The sequence below is a fragment of the Falco cherrug genome, chromosome 10 (assembly GCF_023634085.1).
Source record: "Falco cherrug isolate bFalChe1 chromosome 10, bFalChe1.pri, whole genome shotgun sequence".
Lineage (NCBI taxonomy): Eukaryota > Metazoa > Chordata > Aves > Falconiformes > Falconidae > Falco > Falco cherrug.
In genome coordinates, this window is record NC_073706.1 from 22,959,285 (window position 1) to 22,977,646 (window position 18,362).

At 39.9% G+C, this 18,362-nt stretch overlaps 1 protein-coding gene across 1 annotated transcript; it reads right to left on the reverse strand.

Annotated features, from left to right (window-relative positions):
• Positions 1-219: 219 nt before the first annotated feature.
• Positions 220-1,612, reverse strand: FANCF (FA complementation group F). The gene has a single exon (XM_055723024.1). It carries the CDS (start codon positions 1,580-1,582, stop codon positions 473-475), a length of 1,110 nt encoding a protein of 369 aa, XP_055578999.1. The 5' UTR covers positions 1,583-1,612; the 3' UTR covers positions 220-472.
• Positions 1,613-18,362: the final 16,750 nt, after the last annotated feature.

Here is an 18,362-nt window from a genome sequence, read left to right on the forward strand (position 1 = left end):
TGCCAGAGCTATACAAGCACGAAAGTGGCCACCAGAGCAGACAGCCCAATGAAGATAACCACGACTATATTAACTCTGTATTTAGGGTTTTCATGTTTGAAACTCCACCTTCCCTTCGAGCTTTTGGTTAGCCTCCCACAGTTAGACACTCCACTGTCATGACCATATCTGAACTATAATATATTCTCAACAGAAAACTATTCTGTATTTGAAACAGAATGCATTTTCTTCATTTTATTAGGTAAGCAGAAAGTACTGAAAAGACATTTCCTGCAGTGACCAGAAATGAGAGCACAACTACAAGAAAGCACCAGGCCTCCCTGAGAGAATTCATATGCAGTCAGAAACAGCAGTCACAACAGTGCTTGGTTTTCAACCCCAAGTGAGGTATGATTTTCTTATCTTTCAAATCAAAGAGTTAAGCAAATTTGCTGGATTTCAGAAGTTTTCACATTGCTTTTGCATTCACGCGTCAGCGCTCAGCTTCTTTCCTCAGATATTCCTCTACTTCCATCAGTAAGTCAGTCCACACACTTAGGCCACAGACTTTAAAGTCTCCATCCTGTGCCTTCAGGAGTTTCAGAGCGGCTTGAGTCTGTCCCCCGAGTAGCACAGATCCCCGACAGAGGTACCCGAAGCGCTCCCTCAGCTCCTCCCAGGACAATCCAGCTTTGTCAAGACAACTTTTAACCCACCGTCCCTGCAAGGGGTCATAGAGCAAGAGGCTTCCCCAGGTGGTTAAGAGGTCCAAATAAGGTCTGCTTAACTGGGAATAGTGACCAGCAAGGGAAGCAAGAAGGGAGCCTGGGAGGAAACGGCAGAAGGCAGAAAATCGCTCGAGATTCCCCAGCAGCCAGGAAAGCAGGGGCCCGGCAACACCTTCACCTCCTGTTGCACTCGCCTGGTTTCCGTCTAGGCTGTTCCCATCCCGACCCCCGCCTCCGGCCTGCTCAGAGCTACTGCCCTGCCCCAGCAGCAGCAGCGCCGCCGCCACCACCCGGAAGGCCCGGGGCTGGGGAAGCTGCTCCAGGACACCTGAGAGCCAGCGTTGCCGCCCCTCGGCCTCGCTGGCCAGCACGATCTCCTGCTCCTCCTCCCGCAGCCGAACCAGAAGAAGCTGCGCCTCCGCTTGCAGCTGCGGCTCAGTCCCCTCCAGGGACCGCGGCGGGCCGCCGGGCAGCGCCAGCAGGCGGGAGGCGGCCTTCCGGCGGGCGAGGAGAGGCAGGCTGCGGGGCTCGGCGTCGGCCTCCGCACCCGGAGGCTGCAGCAGGCAGAGCAGCAGGCGGCGGCAGGCGGCGGGCGGCAGAGCGCGGTTCTCCAGCAGAGCCAGGCCCAGCAGCTGCGGGCAGCGTCCCAGCTGCGGGAAGCCGAGCAAAAGGCTCGGCTGACCCCGCCGCAGCCGCCGCCCAAGGGCCTCCCGGAGCCGAGGCCGGGTGAGGAAGCGATCGTGGAGATGCTGGAAATACCGGCCCCACTCAAGAGCCCTGTCCAGGATCTGAGCGTCCCAGTCCCGCACCAGCGCGGAGCGGGAGACAGCCAGGAGCGCGGGCAGCTGCTCCACCTGCGCTAGTACAGCCTCCATCGCGCGCGGCTCCGGTCTTGGCGCCACCGGTTTGAGCAGAACTGCCGCCTCTCGGCGGGAACCAGAGCCAATCCCGCGCCTGGGAGGGAGGGCCTCTGTAACTCTATTGGCTGAATCGGACGTCAAGCCGATGTACGAGGATCTTCCCTTAAAGGAGACTTTAACCGCCCTCCCGCATTTGTCTCGCATCTCTCAGAGAACGGCGGCAGAAACCGAGGCGAATCAAAGTTAAAAAGCGAGCGCGGTTACGAAGTTAAAACAAACTGCAGGAAACCGCCAAGAGATTTGGAATAAGCCATAGAAAAACATCCCTAAATTCCCCTTCAAAAACAAAGTTCTTCAGGAGCAAATGTCCCATGCCTCACATTTGAGGGTATTTCCCTGTTTCCTGTGATACATCCATAAGCTGTGGCTGAGCTCAGCTGAGCTGGCTTTCCAGCGCTGCCTGCAGCTCAGCACCCTGCCAGGGCCAAACCCTGCCCAGCCCACACAGCTGGGCTCGCTTCACTGGCCTGCCAGCTAAAGGCTCTGGCACTTGTTAGTGGCTCCTCAGGGTACCTGTCCTTCCATGCGTACCAGAGCTAGGCCTCTGACTGCCTGCAGAGGTAATGGCTAACACCTATGGCGTTAGCCCTCACAGCCATGGTTTCCTACATGGACATGGTAGAAACATGCCACAAGCACTGCTTTCTAGTGAGGGGACCCCTTCCCTCTCTCCCGCTTCTGACGCCTGAAGAACAGTTTTACATGGCAGGCTGGGGCTATTAGGCACAGCTCACAGGACGCAGCTTACCTGTTGGAGCGATTCTTCCTGGGTGCTTCCCTCATGTCCTCCACCTCGAGGGCTTCTTGGTGGGGAGATGGGTTCTCTCCCTCCATCCTCATCCCCACAACAGACCCGCTACACTCAGCATTCCCTCATGGCGTGGAAGGGAGCAACAGACTCATGAAGCTCAGCATTCCTTCATGGCGTGGAAGGGAGCAGGACGGCCTGGCATCTGGCACCTTCCACAGGAGCCCCCCACGTGCCCGCTCCTGAGGGGATGAGGCAGTGGTGGGAAAGCGGCGGGTGCTGGCACAGCCTCAGGAACTGCCGGGTGCTCCTCAGGGAGCTCAGGAGCCCCGTTGTATAATCCCAGCTTCTGAGCCTGCATGAAGGCAGCAGAGAGACTCGGGGAGCATCTGGTGCTGCTGTCTGGGCCCAGAGCAGGGCTGCAGCAGTGCCGGGGGGCTGAGGGCAGTCGCCGGGGCTGGGTTGCACTGAGGGAGGCTGAGGGGAGGCGTTCCCACCTTACGCGCGCCGGGCAGGATGTGGCCCCGTGGCCCAGCTCTGGGGTCACGGTAGTGGGGGAACGACAAATCCCCCTGCCAGCCTGCCTATCAAATGCTTTGGTCAGGGCTTTCTGAAAGGCAAGAGCAACAACACCTGGCAGAGTAAATGAATTTTGACCGGAATTTTGCAGGAACCAGCAACAGAAACCAAAGTGTAACGCTGCAAGCTGCAATACTGTAAAGCAAACCGTAACACTCTTAGGCAGAATGCGGGTTTTCTTCCACACATCTTGGTGCTGCAAATGGTTCCCCCTGTTTGTTATCTATATGAACTGCATTTCTGGGTGATGGAGTGTGCAACAGACTCCTGGTAGCAAATATTCTTCAGCTCAGATAATAAGGAACACAAGTCTTGGAGCCTCCGAGGTATACCTGACTTCAGACAAAGATGGCTGACAAGAAAGTGGCCCACAACATGCTTCTAGCGCTTTCTTTTCCACTAAGCAAAACTGAAGCAAGTCAACAGAGCCACTGAACCCATTAGAGTCCCCTGCCTTGCTAGGAACATGCTCAGACCTTGTCCCCTGGCCACAGGCCACTGCCCTAAAGGTAACTGCTAGCTGGTGGGGATGGGCTTCTTTAGTTCACATCATACTTAAAAAATAAAGCAAAAGAGAGAATAAAAAAATTCTAAGTAAGAGTTTAGATACTAGTCTCCCCTCTTCAAACCCTCTCCTGGACTGCGAGAGATGGTTGTTCAGGAAAGGTCTTTCTCAAGTTCTCTCAGGAAAACAGAGCTCTCATCTGAGTTCTTATCCTATTTTCTTGTTTCAGTCATCTATTAAAAAAACCCAATGGGGTTATAGGTTTGATGTTCTAGATCACCTGTAGGTTAAAGGCCTAATACAGGAATTAGAGTGAAATTCTATGGCACTTTTGGTTGAAGTAGCTCATAACAATCCCTCAGTGTCTATGAATTGTATTTAAAGGTATCATTCTAAAACTGATGTTATTCTCCTGAAAAAAAAAATCTTTTAAGCTTTCTGTCAACTATTTCTTAGGTAATAAATGTAATATTGGCCACAGGTGGCTAGAGATTTGTTGCATCGTTAACAATGGCAGTGCTTTTGTTATGAATAAATTCATACTTACCTATCATCTGCCTCGCCCATATATTCCAAAACATATTATAAACTAATACATTGAAGAGAAGATAAAACATGCGACCTTTTCAGTTACACACAGTTGAGTGCAACACTTTGGGACATGTTACATAATGCTTTACTTTAAAGAAAAGTGACAGAAACCTGAAGTGGTTAGCATATGATTACATCCTTTGGCCCCTTGGTTAGGTTTAATACGGTATCTCTTCACTTAAGTACTGCGACATAAAGGACGAAAACAGTTCCAGTGAATTCCAGACCCACATTCTATTTTAATGAGTGATATTTTTGGAGGTGCATATGCTCCATGTCATAGAGATATTTCCCTTTACTTTAGAAAACTTTTCACAGGACATCTTTGACATAACTGGTCTTTTTCTTTATTGGGTAAAGTATAAATCCTGTGAATATCTCTGTATGTTTCAGTTGAAAGAAACCAAATAATCACATTTGCAGTGGGAGGAAACTAACAAAAACACGTTGTGAAAATCTAACCAGACTGGAAAAAGCACTGAGTAATATGGTATCTGGAATACTCTTGCATGGGAAGAGAGATGGTCTGTATGTTCTAATGGGTCTCTGTAGAGCTGACTGAAAAAAGTAATTTCTGTTCTATGAAAAACTGAACATTTCAGCACTTTATTTTATGTCAAGTTATGGTGAATAGTCCAAATATCAGCATTTTTCAGGAAGGTGGTACAATGTGACATCTCTGTAATAAAATAGCTTATGCAAACAGACATCTGTGTATTTCTAGGTATTGCAGCTGCATTGGGAAGTTTCTAGTCATGATGAAAATACGTATAATGAAAAATAGACCCCCATCTGAAGAATCAGCAGAGCTCTACATAAGAATGCATTTGAAGATGAATTCAAGGAACAAATGAAAAAAACAAGGTAGCACTGACACAGTAATGATTCATGTAATAAATTGTTATACTACATAGCCCTCAAAAATGGTAATTCTTTTTCCACACTCACCATTGAGGAGCCTCCCTTTCAGCTTTGAATTTTGTGTTGGTATTTGGGAACCTGACCACTCTCAGAACATATTTCAGGATCTTTCATGGCAAAGCTGGAATCTATTTATCTGTTGATTGATCTGCTGGTGGTGGTGCCATATAGTAATCAAATTAAATTGAACTAATCTGGTTTCTTTCTCACAGTTGAATTATTTTAATGTAACTTTTAAATGCTAGTACTCTGTCTTTTCTCAACAGTCTTAGTTGTAGCCAAATCATTGCTTTAATAGCCCTAAGGTTTTCCCTACTGACAACAAAATTACTAAATATTGAAGTTTGCATTTTGTAGGTATTGTTTATGAACTTACGTTGTTTGTTGGTACTTGATATTGTTGTTGAGTTGTGTAGGCATTGTTTTAAGTACCTATACAATGTTGAGGTGTACAGATAGTATCTGAGAAACATCTATGAGATACTGGGGAGACATTTAAGAGGCAAGTACTGCAAGGCTGAGGGGGGGAGGTTGTTAATCTTAGGGAAAGGGATGGGGGAAAGGGGTGGGTGTGTGCATGCATGCACGCGTGTGTGCGCGCGCGTGAGCTTTCCTGCTCAACTTGGATTACTTTTTAAAAAGAACACGTAAAAGTTTACTTCTAGGCCTTACATAAGCCTTTGGTTGTTTAATATCAATCTGTTTCTCTTATTAGTAACTTGTAGTAGTCTCTCATACTGTTTGAAGTTGTGGTTTTATGTGTATTTAATGGCACATAAGCTATGCAGTCTATTTTTTTCCTAATGAGAAATGGAACCCACAAAACTATCTTAAAAAAAATCATAAAGACTATGTGTGTCAGTGCGTGAGGTTTCCTTCTATGGAAAATGGGGAAATATGTTAAAGTAGTATTTTTCAACTGTTTTGAAGAATTGTCACTTCAGTTACACGTTTGTTACTAAAAAGTAATCTTTGTTTTGTGTGATATAAAAGCTAAGAAGAATGGGGCATAGTTTGTAGGACAGGCTAGAGCACAGATTTACAGTTGCAACATGTTGGACTGTTGAAGCTCTTTGCTATATGCTTTTTGCAAGTAGCTATAATAGTTTGAATAGGAGTAACCAGTATTTCTTGTGTTGTGGGTTTTGGTTTTGGGTTGTTGTTTGTTTTCTCCAAAAGTCTATTTTTTTAGTTTTCATTTTAAAAACGAGCTTTAAATTAAAGGTCTTTGGGAGTATTCATGTACCACTGTGTTGAGCTGTAGTATTTCTCCGCTACGGCTTTTGGTCGATAAGATACATGACAGAGAAAGCTGTTGAGCAAGTAAGAAAAGCATCTGTTACATACAGAACCTGGGAATTCATTTCTACAGCTCTCTAAAAACAAGCCTACTTTTCAGTGAAGCACTGCAAAACTGTTTCACAAGCCCTGCATGTTGTATGAATTACTGCACTGTTTTATTTAAGCTGAGAAGTCAAGTAAAATATTCATATGAAGTTTTATGCAACTGGTGAGTTTCTTCACTCTCATTATGGAGCCAGTAAAATTCACCCTGGCAGGGAATGTCAGTTTTGAAGCAAAATTGGTCAAAGTAGCCAGAAGTCTGTATTCCATTGTTGTGTTTTCCTTCCTCTTAGAAGCCATATTGGCTGTAACACAGTTAAACCATTTCTCCTGAACAGAAATTTGGAACAGTCTTTACTCAGTATAGCTAGCATTATAAAAGTCCAAAATGGTCTTTCCTTAGGTAGGAGCTGTTGCTTCGAATTACAAAAATGAATACCTTGACAGAGATGTGTGATCATCTTCTATATTCTGGCATCGTTGTTAAATGTAAGGAGGTTTGTTTATCTGCCTCACAATTGCATGCTAGGCACAAAGTTGCCCCCCTCATTATGGAGTGTGTTATGTATATTGAGGTCTGTGAACTTGTGGACCATTGTTGCAGATTTCCTTCCTATTTCTGCAACAAACCTTGTGGAAAAAGGAGGCTATTAGCCAAGCCAGTACCTGGCAGACTACGTCACCCCTTCCATAAGTTCTGGTGAGGTGCTTTATAATTTTTCAGCAACGTAATTTCTGATAGCTCAAAATTTAGGAAGGCTGTGGAGGGTTTTTAGTATGAGGTCAAACTGCATAATAAAGGTATTGAACCTACTTATTTGTACATCAGTGTGAGCCTCAGAGTGTACAAAAGGCATATCTGTCAGCAAGGGGATTTCCCTTGATACCTCTTCAAGCTATGCTTAAGTTAGGATAGCGTAGTAAGTCCTGCACGTGCTGACTGTAGCGCACCAGTGTATTAATAGCAATGCCCGTTGTCATGAGTCAGACCTCTGATTTTCAGTAGCTGATGTCAATGATCAAGCAGCAGTTATATAATGCACTAGAGTGAAAACTGATTGAAAATCCTTGTGTTGAAAGATTGCTATATATAATATCTGCCACTACTGAGATAACCTAAAACCCACTCCAATTTAGGAATTTTGCCTATGCCTGGCTATACCAAAACTGAACTTTCAGGGAACTGATATAAACAGACAGACTTTGCTGCCTAGCCTCATTTGTAATTTTGATGCTCTGAGTCAGGGCTATGCTAGCAAAGTTACTAAGCTAGGTTGTAGCTCTTCGGTATTCTAGACATACATGTATGTAAAACTGAGCAGCAAATCACACCACTCTTTACTAACTGTGAATAGTCAATTAGAAGTGGAGTTATTACACACTTATGAAGCTCCCTCTCACCAGGTGAGCCATGTTAAATGATCCTATTTGCACTCTAAAATCAGTTGCAGTTGTTCAGTGTGTATTACCTACAACTGTTTTTGCCTTAAAGTTGTTTAAGCTAATGCATTTTAGCTTATGTTTGCTTTGGGATAAGAGCATGCAGTCAGTTAATGTTGCCCAGCTGATGGACATGAAGGTAGTAGTTGTGTGCTTTGATCACTTGCCATTGTTTGTTATACCTTTTGTGGAGGTTTCATTTGCTGTCTGTTGTGGCAGTGGGTTTGATAGATTGCAGCATATACTGATTAGAGTCTTTGTCTACATGCCTTTTTCCAGGCTTGTTTTCTGTTGAACCAAGAAAATTCCTAGTGACTTATGTTAAGCGCTCCTATTATAGGATCAGGTGTACAAATTCAGCTTTCTAAGGCAGTACGAATGCATCCCCTCCTTTTCAGGGTACCTGTTAAGATGTCTCTTAAAGAGCTATCTGTTTTATAGAGTATCTTGTCAGAATCCTCTGAAAATAATATTCCATAAAGCTTGAATCATAAAACACTGGCTATGGCTAAAGGTTTGTAACTTTGACATATAATGCCGTGGTGCTTGTATCAAGTCAAGCATACTAGGACTAAGCTTAGTCTATAGCAGCATGGGTTTAGTGTTCAACAATAAAGTGTCTTTTACAAGTGCTGGGGTGGGGTAGAGGCAAATCTGTACATTTCAGAACAGCAACCCAAAAGTCTTTCCTACTCATAGATTCTGTGTCTTTCCATGACAGTTAAATTGCTGTCATTCACAAGAGTACAGGGAGATCTTATAAACACACTTTCATGTTGGAATTGGTTATATTTTTCACTTACAAAGAAGATATATAAAACTCAATGCAATACGACTATGTATAGAGCTATTTATATGTATGTCTGGGTTCTAATAACTTAAGTTACTTGGATTTTTCACTTTCATTGCCCTAATATCCTGAGAACATCTTAAATTATCACATACACTAATATTGCTCCTTCATAGCTCTGTATATTGTCTTTACAAATAATACATGTCTGCATATACAGAGATAGCTACGTTATAACACACACATGCACATGCTGGATAGACATTTCTCTTTTTGAGCAATAAGGCTTTTAAGTATCTGTTGTTTCCATTTTCATGTCTCCAAAGCTTTTATGTGAATTCTTCCAGCACATTTCTCATTATTCGCTCAGCCTTTCCCCTGCTGAATGGCTGGGGCTTCCAGACATATAACCTGAAATGTCCTGGGAGAATGTACATAAAAACAATAAAGCCAAGGAAATGGAAACCACAGAATATATACATAAATTTTTTTCAGTCTTTGCTAAGAAGCTCACTGGTTAATATTTACAAAGGAATTCAATTTTCCATATTAACATCCTTTTTGCTGTGAAGCAAATGTGGGAGAGTGGGATGGTAAGAGTCATTACTTAAGTGAATGGTGGAGTTATATGTTAATCTCATTAATGATTAAAATATTTTACTTTTCTCCATCCTAGTACATCAAGAAAAACATCCAATGGAAAAAAAAAATCAGATAAATGGCTGAATCAAGCAAATGTTAATACACAACTTTAAAGGAATTTTTCTTCCTTTAAAAAAAAAATTAAGGGTTTTTTTGCTTGTTTATTTATGTAAACACATGTAAAAACACTAGTTTGTTATCTACAGTCATAACATCCCCTGAAAGGAGATAATTAAAACTGCTATACCTGCTTATAGGATCAATAGCACAGTAAAATAATTTCAGTTTCTGTTGAAGGCTGCTTGATAGTCAGTTGTGTACCTGTCTCTGGGAAATGCTTCTGGCAGGTTTTGGTAGGACCTTCCTGACAGTAAGCTTCTCGTATCACAGAAACCACTACCATAACTGTGATACTGTCCTGATATTGATAATTTCTGCAGAAGGGACAGGCCAAGTAAATGCAGACTTAATCTTTTTTCCTATCTCCATAGTTTCTAACTTGATGGTGTTCTTTAAGAGGTTTTCCCCACATTTTATAGAAAATACGGGTATTTAATTAGACAAATGGCCAGAAAACAAAATATTTTGATCTACTGTTGCAGTTTTCCACAGCAGTTGGGATTTGTGTATTTCGTATCAATTCCATGTTATTTTGGTTGTCTAACTTTGTTCCTGGCCCAGTGCTGAACTATTTGTATAATGGCAAAGGTTGGAGAATTTGTGTATATCCAAAAGGCATCGCAATATGGGTGATATATGGATTAGAATATGCTATTTCATACCTGAACCTGAGACGTTGCCACTGGTTTTCTCAATAAGACAGGAAAATAGCAGTACTAAACCAATGAATTGTATTTGCAGAAAAGTATAGCAATTTTATTTTATTTTTTTTAAAAAGCAACAGATATGAGATTCTAGCACAAAGGATATTTGCATAAATCTAAAAGCCAGCAGGAAAAAAATTCTTTATAATTCATATGTTTGGATGGGATGAAGGTGATGGGTCAAGATGAATTCCTAGAATTAAGGCAAAAGTCTGAAAGGCAGGTCTTCTTTAGTAAAGGTCCCTTTTCTTTTCTTTTTCTTTTTTTTTTCTTTTTTTTTTTTTTTTTTTGTAAGAAGAAGGTAATGAACACCCAGTATTAAACCTGGAAATAATCAATTTCATATTAATTTTTTTTCAGCAAAACCACTGTTCTTAGCTGAAACCACTGCTGCAAACATCCTCATATTTATTGATATTACAATAGTTACCCTTAGTTTGAGAGAAATACATTTGTAACTGCATCAAGGAATAATTATGCTCTAATGAATGTATTGGAGTTTTGTGCTCTGCATGGAGAAAATAACACTTGTGAAACAATGGAAATTTATTGTTTGTGTTTGTTTTTCTTTCTGTGAAATGCTGATTCTCACCAGCATTAGAAAATATGTGAAGATCTGTTAACTGATAACTTATGACCCTTGAGGTCTGGAGTTTGTTCCCTTGCTTTTTGTAGGAAGAGTTGGATCTAACAGTTCTTAGAAAAGGGACAATACAGATCAAATCTTCCACACAAAACTTGCCTATGATTGACTGTTCAAAAACACCTAAGGGAGTTAGGCGCCTTGCCACAATAGCAAGTCAATGGGAACCAGATGCCTAAGGGTCTTAAGAGCTCTCAAAAATCTGTGTATTTGCAGAGATGATTGTGTCCAAGTTAGGGATCCTCATCCATCTAGCAAAAGCATTCTGTGCATCTGGCAATAGTCATGATTGAAGGTTTACACTGGAAACTTAACAGTTTATAATCTGGGTGTAACTTGCTTAAATACTGCAGTCCTAGTGGATAGCTGCTCTGAACTATAGTATAGAAATTGTTTATCCAAGAGAATAGTCCAGAGAATTTCCATGGGAGTAATCAGAGCCATTTTTTAAATCTTGAAATTAAATTTGCTTCTATTTTTTTTGATCTTTGCTATCAGTGATTTCACTATGAATGAGGGGTTAGAATTTTATACTGAATTAAGTTTCAAATAAAATGACTTGGGATAATTAAAAATGTTACTTTAGATAAAATCTGTATGGTTTGTATATTTTGACTCAAGTGAATATTTTTGAATTAAATTATTTTAAAAATTAAAAAATGAAACATTTGTTTAAAAAAAATGTTGAGGAAGGGGAGTTTCTTTCACCCCGACAGGTTATTACTCTAAGCGGAGAATTTCTTTGGGAGGTTTGACTTCAAGGGTCTTTCCAGCCTTCCATTGAAATATTTTGAACCTTCTCTTACTAGTTTGAATGGATGTTCACTGGTTTGCGCTGCTTTTCCCAGACTGGATCTATTCAAAGCACTTGGAAAAAAAGAAAGGGTCTTGTGAGTCTCTGTCCTATTGACAAGATAGAGATACATGGCCTGGTTCAAAATTACCCTTTCTCTTGTTGGTGTGGGAAGAGCTGCAGGAGACAAAGAACTGGAAATGTAGTGGCTGCCTGGTAGGATGCAGTTGTTTCTCAAACAGTAGGCTTAACATGATGGGTCGATATCCAAATGGAAATCTTTCTGCTTTTGCTTACATTATATTGTTTTCTTGTTTGTTTCTCTGAATATATAACTGTTTCTCGTAGCATTTAATTCTTCCTGGTTTCCAAGTCCTTTTCTTTTACATTTTTTGCAAAGTTTTCACATTGGCATGATTTCAGCATGTGTGTTTGTTTCATAGTAAACATGTAAAGTTCATAGTTATGCAGAGTGCATTGGCTCCAGGTGATTTGTCCTGCAAATAGGCACCTTTTACCAAACTTGCTACTATGGCTAATCCATCGCTATCTCAGGTAATCTGGATTAACTAGTTTAGTGGGAGGTACTGACTTAGATATTGGTCAAAAATCATGTTATTTCAAATGATGTTATTTCAAGAATTATGCTTTTTCAATTTTTTTTATTTTTACATGTTGTTTTAATTAGTAAATTGCAAACAGTGACCTTGGTCCCATTTTGAGTATTCCTCCAGTTACAATACTAGCAGACATAATAGTAGTTTAGTCCATCAGTTTTGGTCACAGATTGCCCATTACATTGGTCCCCAAAGTGATTCAGCATCCCAGTTCTTAACAGCTCACTGAATTTTCCTGCTCGGTTGTAACTGGTCTGTATACGAATTACTGCCATGTTCAGCAAAATCCATGGAATTTTTCCAGATTGTTGGGGAGAATTTTGTTAAACTTTGCAAAACCGGGAGTTTTGTGAGATTTTATTTTATTTTTCAAGGAGACATATTTCAGACTTTTTTTTCCTAAAACGTACCCTTTGTGGGCCTGGCGTTCTTTGTACTTGCTCCACTTACACAGTAGTGTAAAACTCTTGGCTTAGTTAGTGTTTCTCCTGATTTCTGTCTTGTATAGCATTTCATGAAAAAGCAGCCAGTGAACTCTGTTTACCCACATGATGTGAAGTATGACTATCTGTTCTACTTAGGCTACCATATTTATTATTAGGTTAATAATCTAAGTTTTATTACTAGAGTAATAAAATTTACAGTTACCCAAATAAAGTTATAATTTTTATCTACGTCCAGTAAGGCTTAGTGTATGCTACAGCAGCAGATGTGTATCACCATTTACGCCTTGGTAGATCACTACGTATTTTTGTTGACTTTTTTTTTTCCTACAAAGCAAAATTTCACATGCATAGCTACTGGAAATAATAAGTTCCTTATGATGGATTTAGACCCTAACTCTGGCATATATTAAAACTGAAATATTTCATATTACTGTCTTTCTCATCTTGTTTTTTGTTGAATGAAGCCTGAGGGCCACAGATAGACAGTACAGTATTTGGTAGCAAATTCCATATAAAATTACTAGCATCCAAATATCTCGTGCTATCATGTTATTCAGATAACTGATCTGAATATTCAGTCTTAGTTCCTTGGCCTACTTTGTTCCTAATTCTTCTCACTTATCAGGCCTATGATATTTTGCAAAAGAATTTTTTCAGATTTGTTGAATTATTTCTTAATTTCACTGTCCTGTGGGCTCTTGTGACTTGTGACAGATGAGGAAAAAGCAGCATACTAAATTAAAGGTCACAGAAAATTATTTTTAATACTGGAATTCTGACTTTGCTTTTATAGCAAGCATGGCTATAATGTTCACAAGGTTAAAAAACTAGCTTTCTATCTATAGCTTTCTCTCTTCATTGTTGGTTTTGGGCATCTGGTTTCAAGGTTGGTCTGAAATTTGATCTTACTCAAATTCTCTCAATGCCTTTCAGCAACATATGTCATTAACGAAGGGAGCTGGGTCTCACCATTGTTTGCAATTTAGCCTATGACAGGCAGCAGGAAAGCAGAACAGTTTTGGCCAGCCCCAATTAGCAAAACATGCCCAAGGCATAGGCTATAGCATAAACAGAGGTATGTCAGGCTTCTCCCTAGAAGGAAACCAATGGTGTACACTTGGCAATGATGCTTTGTTTTTATTCTGAACAAGAAACCTGTTGGACAAAATCAACTCCTTATTTTGACATTGGTATGGTTAACAGCAAGGATAAAGAATCATTCCCAATGAAGAAGGAAGATAAACGAAAAGGATGATCTGTGGGTTGCAGGTGCTGAAGAAACATTTACACAAAATAATCACTTTCTAAATAAAAAATGTACAGAACTACAGAAGCATTTTTTAGTCTGAAAAAAACATACTAAAAAAATAAAGACTTTGTCTTTTGCCAGCAATTAGATATTACTTTATCGTGTTTCAGATTGTAATGCTATGAACTGGGAAGATTCTTCTGAAGGAAACTGCCATTCCACAACATGCCTTTGCATGAAGAATTATGTCACAGAGATGATTCTGGAATTGAGCAACTTCTTCACAGCAAGAGGAATGCTTGCAAAAGAGGTAATACATTAAAGTAATATTTATCATTTCTGTTGACTCCTCAGTCTGTGACATCAAAATGTTTAATAGCTGCCTCTTACTTCACAACCCTCATGAGATACACTTAATAATCATCTTATGTATTGGAAGTCTGAAGCATCTAGAAGATTAAGTAACTTTCCCAAGATCACACACAGATTTCTTGTTTTGTTATGACAGCAAGTGATAACCAGAGCCAAGAATATTCCCAAAACACCTTACTTCCCCTCTCTAATAGCATATTACCAGATATGTGGTTTGCAGGATAAGGAAGAAGGAAAGAGAGAGAAGGGAAGTATATGCAGGACTGTTCTATAAATTGAATTATTAAACCAAGCCCATCTTTATATAGTTCTCGCTGCCCACTAACGTCAGAATACTTTACAAGACAAAGTTTTTATGAATATGCCTATTCTACAGATGGGAAATCTGAAATAAAAAGTGATTCGACAAAACTCATGTGACAGATACATTTGCAGGGCTGGGAAAAGGAATGGAGTCTCCCAACCCCCTTGAGACAGGAATAACTTATAGTCATTAAATGTGCTGGCATTCATCCTGTTTCATTTGGCAGTGTAATACAGTGTGAAGGGAATGGTGTTCTTTCCATTAGGAATGCTTCGATGATGCCACTTTAGTAGAAGAATGAAAAGGAATGCTGGACTTGAAGCATTCCCTAAGGTGTAAGACTGACTGTTTGAACTAAGCAGCTGGAGAAAGAAACCCAGGAAAATAGAAATAGAAATAGTATCTCAACTATACCTTCGGAGGAAAATTAATTTGTAAAGTCAGTGGAGGGTAAGGTTGATGCATAAATGCTGAAGAGTGGTGTCAGAAACACCAGGACAGAGGCTGGGAGAAATGTGAGGGTAGTGTGGAAAGAAAATTAAACTCACAGAAATGCAAATGAACACCTAGTTTTTCCTGTAAGGACCCATCTATGTCACTTCCATTATGTTGCTGGCCAGGCAGTGAAGCTCTTGAATTTCATTGTTACAAAGGCAGGTTTATTACAAGTTACTTGTTTTGTAAACGTGCGTCACTTCAAATGGTGTAGAATTAATTATCTGCCATTTTTTACTACATGGACAGAGAACGTGAGAAAAGAAGTGAACTTGTGAGACAGCCAAAGAATCTGCTGCTTTATGGAGTTTTCATATGGAAACAGGGTCCTAAATTGCCGTGCAGAAGTTGTTCCAGTGACTAGGCTGGAGTATCTCTATGAAATGGCTATATTTTCACTAGGTAGCCAGTAGGGAAGTAAGAAGACGTATTTGTCTTCCAGAGGCCTGTACAGAGATACCTCTGTATGTTTCAAACCAGACTTGCTTCTGATTTGAGCTTAGCATTTCCATTTAGGTGTATCAGATCGTTAGCTAGCCTTTTGAAATACATTTTTCCCCATTCAATAAAATATAGTGATAATGTCTTTAAGAAGTATGGACCGGGGTAGTGTGGGAAAGTATTGGTGCGGATATGATGAGCTTATGAAGACCTGGAGAGGGGTCCATAGGGCTGTTAAGAAAAGATTCAAAGCTATATGTATCTACAGTTCTCTCACATTTGGAATCACTGCTGATAATTTAGTTCTTATAAACTAGGTACAAAAACCACCTCATCTGATTTCATTAACATTAAAAGGAATTTTACTGTAGGTAATATTAGGGACAGAATTGGGCCTTGGTTTATGCTAAATAGGAAGTCAACAAAATATTTTCATACAAAGGCCACTAACAAAGGGAATAAGTTAATAGGAAGGGAAATTCAAACAAAGAATATTAAGGATTTTAAGAGAAACCTAGGTATGTGTCAGGAGAAGGACTGCATTGAAAGACAAAAAGAGGGAAGGCAGGATGGTTTTGACCAGCCAACGTGGTCAGATGTCACTACACTGTTAGAACATTTTCTTGTTTAAAAGAATTTTTCAGTTCTTGAATAATGAATTGGTCTGCTCGTATTCATGGTCTGGAAAATTTGTGACTTGTGAGAAACTGTGACGTGGACATCTGGACTGCTTGTAAATTGCCTCCCAAAGCCAGTGTTCATCTGTTTATTCCTATGAAAATTAGTTTGTGTATTTGAGTCAGCTGCTACAAGAAGCTGATAAAATGATTCCAGAACACCTGTGATACAAGAAGACAATGTTGCTGTGGTAGGTGTTGGCCTCCTTAGATACTCTTTTTCTCATTGCTGTTTTTGTGCCTTTGGTACTTACAATCTGATGCTTCTATGTGACCTTAGCACCTTATTTTTAGTGACTTTTCCATCCCAAGTAGGAACCAACCACAAAATCTGGCTTTCTTGTAAAATATAAGGAACAGAGATCAAATGAGCATTTCCCCTTCACTTCATTTACCTGTGAGCTAGTTCTGATAGGAATTTGAGTTGGTTTCAGTCGCTATATTGTCTCCTGAGTCACTTCCAATTGCTACGTTGTCTGGTAGGGATCACAGTGCAGTATGAGCTGTAGTTGGACAACGTTTCAGTTCTGTATGTGAGTTGCTTTCACTTCAAGGAAGGTGTTAGGAGGCCTGTCTAATCTATCTAGTCATTTAAATGATCTCTATCCATTTAGTATCTGAGATCCTTGTATTTAAGAAGGAAAAAATAATAACAGTCTGTCTTGTTAATGTTTAACTCGCTGGTTTAGAGACAGATCGTTGCACTTTAGTTGTCAGACACAACACAGAATCTGGCCTGGTAATCACTGTGTTAACCCCAGTGGTTTTTTGGCACATCAACTGCATGCTCGGTACCCATGAATAAACTATTATGACACTTGGCTGAAAACCAGCTTTCTATATAAATGTGAATTGTGATGTCTTCATGACAGTGGTGCATATTCCACAATGTATGTTGCAGTGATGCATGTATTATACACCTGTAGCTTTTGAGCAGTTTATATATGCTGGTCATATGTCACAGTATGTCAATTCAAGTATGTGCACTCCATGATGACAGAAAACTGTCTGTTATTGGGTCAAATTTCATTGAGGTGTTTTCCTTAACATTGGTGAATATTATTCTGAAAGATTAGAAGCAGGTGTGTTGTAGTAAATATGATGCAGAGGAGACAGTAAACTTGATTTTAGGCTTACAATGACCAAAACTTGTTCTTACATTACAGCAGTCAGTTGCGCATTTAAGATTTAAAAAAAAAAAAAAAAAAAAAAAAAAAAGAAAGAAAATTGTAATTAAGTCACGTATAATAAATAGAAAGTACATCTCTTGCAGAGTAAGTTTGTGAGATGGAAGAATAGAACATACTATATTTATGGTGAAGGAATTTTTTTGCAGTTTATTCGTAGACCTTTAAAATGAATATTCTACCACAGGTTTGAAGAAAGTTCAATTGATTACAAAGTCTGTGTGTGTTGAACTGAATTATCAGAGGATGAAATTAACTTACAGCATGCCTTATTTTCATGATAATTAAAATGAAAAATCATGTGTAACTGAATTAATATTAAGTTTTACCTATTCATGTTTTCTCCACATGTTCTTCAAATTGCCAAATACTAAATACATTTTAAGTAGGACTTACATAATATAATCCAACAGTTTTAGGAAAAAATGTAAAATTAAAAGGTACCTGGTACCAGTTAGTACAATATATTTCAGTGAGTTCCACAAGGAGATATTTATTGATCACAGGCCAGCAAGGTCACTGACTACTCTGCCTTTTTTAAAAGTCAATTCTTTTAATTTTTTTTTTTTTTTTTTTTTTTTTTGCCAAGCACTATAACATTGGGACAATGCTTGGTCGTTTATGAAACATTCTGTGCTCATTGTGGCTGCTCATACTCTAGCAAGCTGACTCAAGTATTGGCAGTTTTGAATCACCTCTGACTCCACATCTTTTGAATTTTAATTTCTGTGGTATATAATGAAAGAAAGAACAGAGTAAATATATTTCTGTCTTCCAGATCTGCGTGAATTTCAGTTAAATAGTTTAATTGTTCAGTCCCTTTAGCAGCAAGAAATCAACAGGTATTACATTCTCTACTCAATATACATTTTATTCATAGTTTCTGCTACTCACCCCAGTTGCTGTCTCCCATCCATGTCTTCTTAGCTGACCAAGGCATGTCCTGTTTAATGGCTGTGTGTGCTTTAAGAGTTGATACAGAATTGGGATGCCGATCATAAATTACATAGTAATCATTATATTTGACTGACATTACACTGGTCAGTTAGGACACTAAGTACATAATGAAGCAGGAGTATTTGGGAAATTTGCAAGGTCACTAGGAAAGCGTGATCTAGAGATATGCC

What these genes read in the sequence shown, in the direction of transcription:
- FANCF (XM_055723024.1), bottom strand. Translation starts at nt 1,582, where the DNA reads ATGGAGGCTGTACTAGCGCAGGTGGAGCAGCTGCCCGCGCTCCTGGCT.